The 10578-nt window shown below is 35.2% G+C and overlaps 1 protein-coding gene across 1 annotated transcript; it reads right to left on the bottom strand.

Moving 5' to 3' along the window:
- Positions 1-1078: 1078 nt before the first annotated feature.
- Positions 1079-8892, bottom strand: LOC149069039 (uncharacterized). Its single transcript, XM_089250745.1, has 2 exons — positions 8591-8892; positions 1079-2484 (listed from the first exon to the last, which is right to left on the bottom strand). The coding sequence occupies exons 1-2, from the start codon at positions 8721-8723 to the stop codon at positions 1832-1834; spliced, it is 786 nt and encodes a 261-aa protein (XP_089106871.1). The 5' UTR covers positions 8724-8892; the 3' UTR covers positions 1079-1831.
- Positions 8893-10578: the final 1686 nt, after the last annotated feature.

Here is a 10578-nt window from a genome sequence, read left to right as displayed (position 1 = left end):
TTTTTATCATTCCTGGGTGACTAACCCTCTTCTGTACACAACACAAATTCTGAAACTCGTGTTATTCTCAGACTTCATATACTCTTAAAAATAGAGATCTAGGCACCAATTTTTTTTTTTTTTAATTATTATGGCCCCGGGATTGGTCAAGCCCAGGAATAATCAGTGATTGATGAAATGTGTACCATTGTGGAGTACTGTAATGATGATGAGTTGATGATTAGTCATTATAGAGAATGACTTGGATTCTCCAGCCCCCAACCTAAGTCAAAGGAGCCGCCTTCCCCTTCCAGATCTTCTAATCCACCTGGCCTAACGTTGGTCGAAGAAAACCAACAGTTACAACACACACACACACTGGCATATTATTCCTTAAAGAGTGTTTTGGAGGCAAATATTTGCCAAGAAACATTGGACCAGTGTGTAACCCCAGCCTATGCTGCTGGTGCTTCATTTCAACAGGGTGGCAAATATTGGAAGCAAGATATTTGTTAACGATTATTGGACCAGACTGTTGGAGTATGGCCATAGCACAATTCCCACATTTTAACAATAATTTACTTTTTTTTTGGCGATAACAGGCGATTCCCCATTACTAGGATCCCAATATGTCACATTTTTCTATAGGAAATATGGTCAGCCCAGACTTTAATAATTTTTTTTTGTACTTTTCAGGACTTGTAATAATTTTTTCTTGTGTTGAAAAACGTTTGGAAATATTTTCGTCATCTTCAACACAGGCTCCAATTTAGCAGCCACGTTTTGAAAATTTTATGTGCTGATACAGATTTCCTTGTTGGCATGGCGATCTGGGCTCTTGGGATTTGTCAATCCCTAATTTAAGTTACCGTATTCCCCCTCCGCGTTAGCCGGCATACCGCCAAACTCAGTCGGGAGACACCAGATTTTTTGAATGTCGGAGTCTGGTCTGGGAAAAGTGAGGTTTACTAAGGATTATACAGTATGCATTCAACCAATTCAATGGATTTTTTATAATAAAGATATTTAGGAATTTTCCAGAATTTGATTCGAATTTCCTGGCACACCAGCTAATGCGGAGAAATATGGTAATAGAATAACTATATATATATATTTTTTAATCTATTGAAGAGCCGAAAAGTAAGACAAATAGACATTACAAAACAATTTTTTTCCAAACCGTAAAAAACTTTCATCTCAACAAAAGAAAAAATGGTTCTTATACAGTTGATCCTAGAGGCATAATTCCGATTAGAAAATTATCCAAATACCGTGTAGACCTCAGATACGTCATTCATATTGCGAGGGTTTGCAGTTATGAAAGTGAAAAAAAAAACTATTTGGTCACTCAGTCCTAAGAATCCAGTTAGAGCGAAAATTGTTGCATTGGCTCTCCTGAGCCCAACAAAAAAAATTCCGTGCTCTTAATTGCAATATTCATCGAGATATTTGAATTCGAAAATTGCTGGAAGCTCATTTAAGGCTGCATATTTTCAGCAATTTTCGAATCCAAACGAATGTCGCACTTAAAAACGTGTTTTTTTAGAAGGGGCTGTCGAAAGACAAGGCAACAACTTTAGAATTTGGTTTTTAGGACAGAGTAACCAAACAAAAAGGTTTTTTTTAATAACTATAAAAATCTTTGCAGTATGAATGACCTATCTGAGGTCTACAGGGTATTTGGATACTTTTTCCAATTGGAAGTATACCTCTGGGATCAACGGTTCGCGAGTCATTCCAGGATAAAGGGACTTTCCTAAGAAACCTGTATGATACAAGTTCCGAAAGATATTTCGTAGGTCACAGGCCAATCGGTGGAGTAAAAAGCCTGTGATAACAGTGAGGTAGTTGGTCAAGCACTCGTTGACGAATATGATATTTGGGGAGTCAATTCAATTGTCCACGAGGACGACGGAGATGGAGGTCCCATGAATTGATCTTCATCGATAAGCACTTGCTGCAATTTATTCCTTACAGCCAATTTTCGATGATGGGGAACCTTCTTTAGGAAAGGAAGAAGGCTTACTAAAAATAGATAGTCACTGTCCCCCTTCGAAGTACTGCTCTCGTCGGTGACAAGTTGCGATTCCACTTTCTCAATTTTCGGCAATTGATCAGGCGGATCATCGTCATCTTTCGGTTTTTTGCGTTTATTTTGGGTGGCAGCGGTTTTTTGGTGTCCCGTTTTTGACTTGCTCGGTTGCCGATCTACTGGAATACTGGTGCTCGGTGAATCTGGAGCAGGTAAGAATTCGCTGGATTCGAGTTCGCCTTCGGCGTCTTCGAAATGATCTTGTTCGAGAGCAGCTGTTTGTTTTCGAATAGGTTTCTCGTTCCATGTGAGTTCTTTGGGATCGATGACATCAACCAAGAACATCATTTGGGTCATGAACGGCCATGAAGAGGCGCATTTATCGGACACGTCCTTTCCAGAATGGTAGATCCTTTTATATTCTCTCCGAAATACGTCACGGAGTCCTTTCCATTTTTTCTTCACCTCGACCACTAAAAAAAACAGAAAAATACTACCGTTTTTTAGTATAAAAATCACAGATAGACAGCGGAAAAATATGAATTTAAAATTTTACCCTTCGTTGCATCAATTGATTACTCCTGATCAACACTGAGTATAACAATATTAAACTTTGAGCCTCCTTTCCCCCCCCCCTCAATAATTCATCTGAGCTCTCCCAATATTTCCAATAACTTTATGCTCATGTGTACGTATAAATGTGAAAGTATGTTTATTCTTTATACAACTCCACACCGTTGATCGTATCGCTCCAAATTTGTTTTAGGATTCTTCGCTAATGTGTGGAACTAGCCGTAAGCATATTCCCGCCAAAAAGCATTTTTATCAAATTTTTTTTTTATCGCAGAAATTTCTCGGATGCTTTGATCAATGGTTCTTTTTCGGTGCTTGTACAAGTGTTGCTGCGATCAGTGTATTACACTAAAATGTAGATCGTGCTCCGAAAATTGAACGTGGGGAAGACAGAGATCGGGGGGGGGGGGGTTCTTCAGAAGATTAAAGAATGGAAAGCAACAGCAAAGGAACCTCTTTTCTTTTAATTAATGAATTATTCAAGCTTATGTATAAGTCCCGGGAATTTAGGCAATATGAATAAATTGAATTAATGCTTTCGCTGGCTTCACCACTTCTGATTGATTCTATTGAGTGCGGATTTTTTCTTTCCTAAAGAGCCTGGTATGATAGGGTGGTCACTCTTTTTAATGAAACAGTCGAGATTCGGCTAACATGCAGCATCTCTTTCAAACTTTAGTAGCAAAGCCAGAAAATTGAGCATATTTTTCGCACAAATGAAATTCTAGTTTCACTGGAACCACTGTTTTCGATTAAATTTCTTATAACATTATCTATGTGTTAAAAAAAAACGTTGTTCGTTAGTGAGTTTTATCAGAGAATTTCTCTCATTATTTGTCTCAGCTGCATCATCAAATCCAGCGTACTTCATCGTCAAAGGATTTAACTATGGATTTAACAAAGGATTTAACTAGTACAGGGTACATAGATAACAGGGCGTATGGCATTTTATTGGAGAACCATTGATCCCAGGGGCATACTTCCAATTAGAAAAAGTATCCAAATAACGTGTAGTACTCAGATATGTCATTAATGTTGAAAGTGGAGTGTATAGTTATTAAAATATAAAAAAATTACTCATTGTACAATCTCCATGTGCCCAAAAAACCCAACTGAAAAGTTGTTGCCCTGTATCTCCTAATGCCAGCAAAAAATTCCACGTTTCTGAGATATTCGAAAAACGTAGGAAAATTAGGGAGAAAACAGCATTAAATGCGGATAAAACGGCTTTCCTGTTATTTAATAACTATACGCATCCCCCCCCCCACCCCGCAACATGAATGACATATCTGAGTACTACACGTTATTTGAATACTTTTCTAATTGTAATATGCCTCTAGGATCAATGGTTCGCCAGTAAAATTCCATACGCCCTGTTACCTATGCACTCCATCTTGAATTTGGGAGCCCATTTCCAGGATTAAAGTGAAACACTCTAAACACACTCTTTAAGGGGAGTCACGACCCCTGAATCAACTTTAAAAAGTAGTATTTTATTCAATTGGAAATCGAATGTGAAAAAAAATTTCTTGCCCATCAATTCCTTTTTGTTCGTTTAAAATAAAAGAAGTAATGGATTACAGTGTGAATGTACATTCGAATCCCGTTTTAACGAATACCGATATAGCGAAAATCTCGTTTTAACGAACACTTTTCTAATCCCCCAGATAAGTTTACATTCATTCATTCAAGATAAGTTTACATAGGGATAATTCGAAAAGCTGCAATTCCTTTATAACGAAATTTCGTTATAATGAAGTGATTTCTCCGGTCTCTTGGAGTTCGTTATAACGGGATTCGACTGTACATGTTTTTGATATTACAAAAAAAAAACCACTGAACACGATTTCCTCAGATTGCAGTTTTTGAGCTCATCCGTAAAATTAAAAAATAACTACTGCACCAAATATTGAGATTTTACAGAAATGTTTATTCAACGTGTGTTAGTAAAATGATCCTTCGATTTTGCAATTAGCCGATAGGGAACAATTTTCAAAAAAAATGTTTGAATTTTCCGATTTTTAAAATTTACACATTTTTTTTTTCACTTTAAAAATTCATAAAATTCTAACGAATAGTCGTGTACCTAAGTTCGAGGTTCATTTTACTAACACACGTCGAATAAACATTTCTGCGCAATTTCAGATTTTTTTGATGCAGTGGTAGTTCTCATTTTATCGTACAGGTGAGCTCAAAAACTGCAATCTGAGGAAATCGCGTTCGAAGTGTTTTTTTCTGGTAATAACTACGTTTACACTTTAATTCATTAATTCCCTCTTTCGTTTTGAAAGAAAAAATTAACTGTTTCTTATGTGACCAGTGGTCAGGGAGCGGATACTAGGTAATGTGTTGGGAGGTACGATTTATTTTTTAGATTCTTAGGATCAGCCCGTACTTTTCGGGATGGAATTTTCCCACATTACCCGGCTGTAGAGATGGGCGAACAGATTTTAGTGGGGGGGGGGGGTCCGTAGAATCAAAGCCTCCTGGATGCTACTGTCTGAGAGGCTTTGGTAGCATGCATTCATTTTGTTGGCGCAGGGCAAAGCGGTTAAAATATCAACTTTGAGGCTGGGGTTCTCGACATGTGTTCAACGGAGCCCTTAGAGCCCCACACCAGGGGCTCCGTGGCCTAAGATCATAAAATAAGTTTTTGATATATTTGATAAATAAATTAAAAAATAAAGTGGCCTGAGGGGCTCCACCAAGGAAATTAAGGGCCCCGCGAATCAAAACTGTTTTAGAACCGCTGGCGTAGGGGTTCGTAGATATAATTTCATAGCAAGGCCGTGGTGAGTGGGTTAGAGGGACCAGGGGGAAGGGTCCACCACCCCCTTCCCCGAAGAATGAGAATAAAAATGGATTCTCATGTTAAATAACACGGTCAAATCTATCAATTCGGTCCCCGCCCCCGAAATGCCAGTTGTTACCCTCTGAAATTGATTTCTGGCTACGGCCCTGTCTTATTAGAATAAAGAGTCGATGGTCCAGAAGTGAAGGGACGATTCGCCAGGCTATGAAAAAAATCACTATTTTTTTTTAAACATAAAAAAAAATCTGGTTTTTTTTTTTTTTTTTTTTTTTTAATTTAAATCAGACCAGCACCGTAGCGTACACCTCAGGGCCCCCTTAAAAGGAAAAAATTATGCAAAATAAGTGTACATTTTTTGTGGGGGGGGGGCCCCCATTTGGCTCAGTGCCCCGAATGTTCCAGCCTAGTTTAAGTTTAAATTAACTGACTGCTAATTAATTTTTAAAAAAATCATGTTAATCATTGAGAATGCTTATATTTTCACCTGATCTCTCAAATTTAACTCAGTCATTTCATATATGCGCATATACATTAGATCAGTAGGTTTCATCTTTGACGCTATGGGGGCAATTCCACCCCCCCCCCCCTCTCCCGTATCACCGCCCTACCTCAAAAAAAAAATCACTTGGCCTGGGGGCCCATGATGCTCTTTAGACGTCCCTGTTATTAGCGAGTCATAGTGAAAAAAAAAGTGTGAAGTGGTGCGCTGTATGTGATGTAATCAGCTTATTTTTCTCACACACACATGCAGATGCATAAGTTCCTATAATGTCCAGACTGTTCAGTTTGCCACCTGCTGAAAATCGGAAGAAAACCTACTTCATTGGAAAATATGACATTTTGAGGAGAGGGGGAGGGGGGTGTTAGTGATTTCTGCTGTGCCACTTATAAAGGGTAAAATACTTCCCCCCCCCCCGCCCTTAGATTAATAATTCTTTCAACATGAAGTATCTCAAAATCTTTCTGAAAAAGAAAGGGGGTGTATTTGGAAAACGATTTCAAAAAGACAGATGAAAATAAATTAATCTGGCGCGAGTGACAATTACTCATTGGATTCATTTCGGATTAGGGCACTAGATTAAGGCACGAAAATTTTGCCCAAGACACAGTATATTTAACCCGAATTATGAATTTTTCTCTTGTAGAGTGCTTATATTCATAACGGCTTCCCCGGCTTTAAATAAATCTCTAGTGGCGAGACTCAATATGTAATTATTATGATTTTTTTTTAAATAAATGATTTAAATTGTGATTTTAACCAGGGTTTATAGCAAGCTCATTTAAAAAAAAATCAGCATTGATTTAAATTTTAACTAATGTGAAATGTAAACTAATTAAAATTTTAAATGGCGCAGGTTCTGCACATATTTCAAATATATGCTATTGACAAGATTGTTTCTTGCATAATTGATGCATGCATTTAATATGTGTTTCCGGCTTGCATGATGTGTTTGCTTAATAATTTACTCATTTCTCATTCTTTCACAGATTTAACAAATTTAAGAAATACGATAAACATGTTGGGGTAAATCGAGAAGCTCTATCCATACTTAGAATAAGACAACCATAAGTATTCTTTATGGGCATTGTATAATATTTTATCATGTGTATATATATTGTTTACAATTTTTGTTAATTGCATTTTTAATTGGGTTGCTGTATTTTTGAAATGTATGACATCCATATTTTTATGGGCATCTTTTTCTCAGCCACCTCGTTGGGCATTTTGCCTGTTGTGGCGTTGTTTTTGTATTTAACGAGTTTTGGTAAAAAAAACGATCAAACTTTAGCCTTTTCACTTTTCCTATTAAAATTTCAAGTTCAACGATATTTATGTTAGTACACTATCTTATTTAAATCGGCAATCATGGCATAGAGTTAAAGGCATTTTGCAAAAACTAATTTCTCTGGTTCTTTTTATCAGAGGAACCCTAGTGCCCCATTGTTTAGCAAATGCTTAAATGCAGTTATAATATCTCTAAGTTTAGCTCTCTATATTTTTCTGCAATTCTTTCCATGCACAAGATCTAAAAATTGAATAGATATCTTTCTGCACTGTATCTAGGGTTTAGGTTCAAGTCTGTATTTTTACCAGATATCTATTGCCTATTTCTTTCCAACAAGAACTTAATAACACATTTCAATGACATGCATACCAAACGAGATTACTTTTACTTGAATATCACTGAAATTAAATAAAGAAAAATGGAATTTAAATTTTGTGTGTGTGTGTGTATAATTTAAATCAATGATTTTTTTTAAATAAAGTGATTTAAATTGTGATTTTAATCAGGATTTATATAACAAGCTCATTTAAATCGGCACTGATTTAAATTTTAACTAATGTAAAATGTATAACTAATTAAAATTTTAAACTTGGAAAAATTGAAACTAAGGAAAATTCAAACTATTCAAAAAAAACCAGAACTACGATAGTGAAAATTTTGAAAACTAATTATAAAGAATTACCCACAGAACTAATGAAAGAATTCCAAAACTAATTGTAAATTTTAAACTAATCAAAGAATTCCAGAACCAATAAAAATATGAAATCAATGAGTTCCAGAGAAATTTAAAATGAATGAAAATTTTAAAACTAAAAAAATTTTAAAACTAAAAAAATTTTAAAACTAAAAAAATTTTTAACTGATGAAAAAATCGAAACTAATAATAAATGGGAATTAATGAAAATTTTAAACTAATGAAAATTTTTAAAGCAATTAAAATTTTAAACTAATGAAAAAAATTAAACTAATGAAAAAAATTAAACCAACTAAAATTTTAAACTAATGAAAAAAATTAAGATAATGAAATTTTTAAACTAATGGAAAAAATTAAGATAATTAAAATTTTAAACTAATGAAAAAAATTAACATAATGAAAATTTTAAACTAATGAAAGAAACGAGAACTAATGAAAATTTTAAACTAGTGATTGCGTACCCTGCAATTCGCCGTTACCTTTATTTCAGTATAAGTGTGTATTATACTTTTTTTAAGCAAAATTTTCTCCAAAAAAATTGAAAACTACGTTGCCGCTCAAATCGTAAAATGCAATAGGAACGCTAAACTACGTCGATATAATCAAAATCGCTGCAAATCGCGCCATTTCGAAAAAAAGCGCGCTAATCGCTGTCCCGATGACCAACCTGTTATGTAAGAAAAAAAATAAAATAATAATCAAAAACAACTCACCATCATAACCCATTTCATCAGCGACTTTCGCCCACGTTTTGCGCTGTATGTCCCTCGAATGGTACCGCTTGTCCTTCATGTCCCACAAAGCGGTCTTCTCGTGTACCGCATTTATTAAATCTTCAGTTTCCATTATACCACGTGGAGACGGTGAAGAAAAAGGGAAAACACGCGTTTTAAATATCAGATAAAAAAAACGAGTAATAAAATAAAACAGCCTCACGCGCTTTCAACCAGTTGTGACGTAGTCGCGACTACACGCGGGAGATCCCATTCTTGCAGGCGGGGTCAGTCGCCTGTAGTTGCCTGGCAGTCGGTTGCTCAAGGTCGTTTACTCTCTTTGTGCATTTAGATGTCTTGCGACTGCGCGCTGAGCTGCTTGGGTGGAAAGTCAGCTTTGGCTGCGCGCATGACTGGATGATCGCTCCTGGTCGCTGGGTCGCTTCCATCGACTGACTATAAACACAAGAATAATAAAACGGGAGGAGGGGTAAGAGCAAATTTCTGAAACTATTGCATAAGTAAAACACACAAACGCCATGCTAGGGGAATGATTATTCCAAAGGTTAAATTACAGTGGATCCCACTTATAACGTTCCCACTTACAACGTTTTTCCGCTTATTATGACTTAATTTCGTTTTCCGAACTCTTACTAATTCCTAGATTTAATTAAATAGACAGATTTAATTTCAAGTTATAATTTTAAATAACTAAGTATTATTAAGTAATTACTGGTTTCGAGATTTTTCGTTAAAGCGTTTTCCCACCTACAACGTTTTTACATCCCGTTTTTTTCGAGAAACGTTGCAAGCGGGATCTACTGAAAACTTATTTACACGTACGAAATTACAGTATTACAGGGAGAAAAGTTTTCTTTTTTTTGGACACCCCCTTTGTCTTTTGAACCGTTGGTTATGCAAATAAACTTTCAAATCTAAAAATCGAGTGTGTTTAATTCAAATAACGTGCCCATTTTAGATACAGTATAATTAATTTTACTAGGGGGACCGTATATGAAACTAATTAAAGAATTCCAGAGAACGAATGGAAAATTTAAACTAGTGAGAACTTTGAACTCATTAAAATTTTGAACTTGAAAAACTGAAACTAATGAAAGAAGCCAGAGCTAGTGAAAAATTTGAAAACTAACTAAAGAATTCCCCGCAGAACTAATGAAAGAATTGCAAAACTAATTGTAAACTTTAAACTAATCAAAGAATTCCAGAACAAATGAAAATTTAAAAATAATTAAAATTTTAAACTGATAAAAAATTGAAACTAATGAAAAATAGAAATTAATGAAAAATAGAAATTAATGAAAAATAGAAATTAATGAAAAATAGAAATTAATGAAAACTTTAAAGCAATTGAAATTTTAAACTAATGAAAATTTCAAACTAACGAAAGAATCCAGAACTAATGAAAATTTCAAATTAATGTAAATTTGAAAGAATTCCATAATTGAAAATCAATGAAAGATATAAATGAAAAGCAATGTGAGAAACATTGTAAGTGAAAACTAAGAGAAATAATTGAAGTGAAAAATAAAATGAGAAAGAAAATAGTCGGCTATTTTTTATATACAGTATATATATAAATTCGGCTAACGAACGCCTCGGCTTACGAATTTTTCGGCCAACGATAATTTTTTAACGTTTTTCTGCCTCGGCTAACGAGCATTTCCGTTGATATAAATGCATGCTCTGGAATGAATACAAGCTGTTTCGCGAGAAAAATTTTCGTGCTAATCCGAAATGAATCCAATGAGTCAGCCAAATGTCAAATGTCACTCGAGCCAGATTAATTTATTTTTCCCTCAAAATCGTTTTTCAAATACATCAAGCAAAAACTGAACAGTCTGAACAATATAGGAACTTATGCATCTGCATGTGTGTGAGAGAAAAATAAGCTGATTACATCACATAGCACCCCATTTCACGCACTGTATTTTCACTATGGCTCACTAACAAGGCCGTCTAAAGAGTAT

This window comes from Pholcus phalangioides, unplaced genomic scaffold (genome assembly GCF_987345545.1).
Source record: "Pholcus phalangioides strain wild (caught in Gottingen) unplaced genomic scaffold, Ppha-v1.0 ptg000024l_1, whole genome shotgun sequence".
Taxonomy (NCBI): Eukaryota; Metazoa; Arthropoda; class Arachnida; order Araneae; family Pholcidae; genus Pholcus; species Pholcus phalangioides.
The sequence above is the reverse complement of the archived record's forward strand: the minus strand, read 5'-3'. Positions and strand labels throughout refer to the sequence as shown.

What these genes read in the sequence shown, in the direction of transcription:
- LOC149069039 (XM_089250745.1), bottom strand. Translation starts at nt 8,723, where the DNA reads ATGGAAACTGAAGATTTAATAAATGCGGTACACGAGAAGACCGCTTTG. An exon ending in TGATGAAATGGGTTATGATG is followed by an intron (nt 2,485 to 8,590) that starts GTGAGTTGTTTT and finishes TGTTTTTTTTAG; the next exon opens with TGGTCGAGGTGAAGAAAAAA.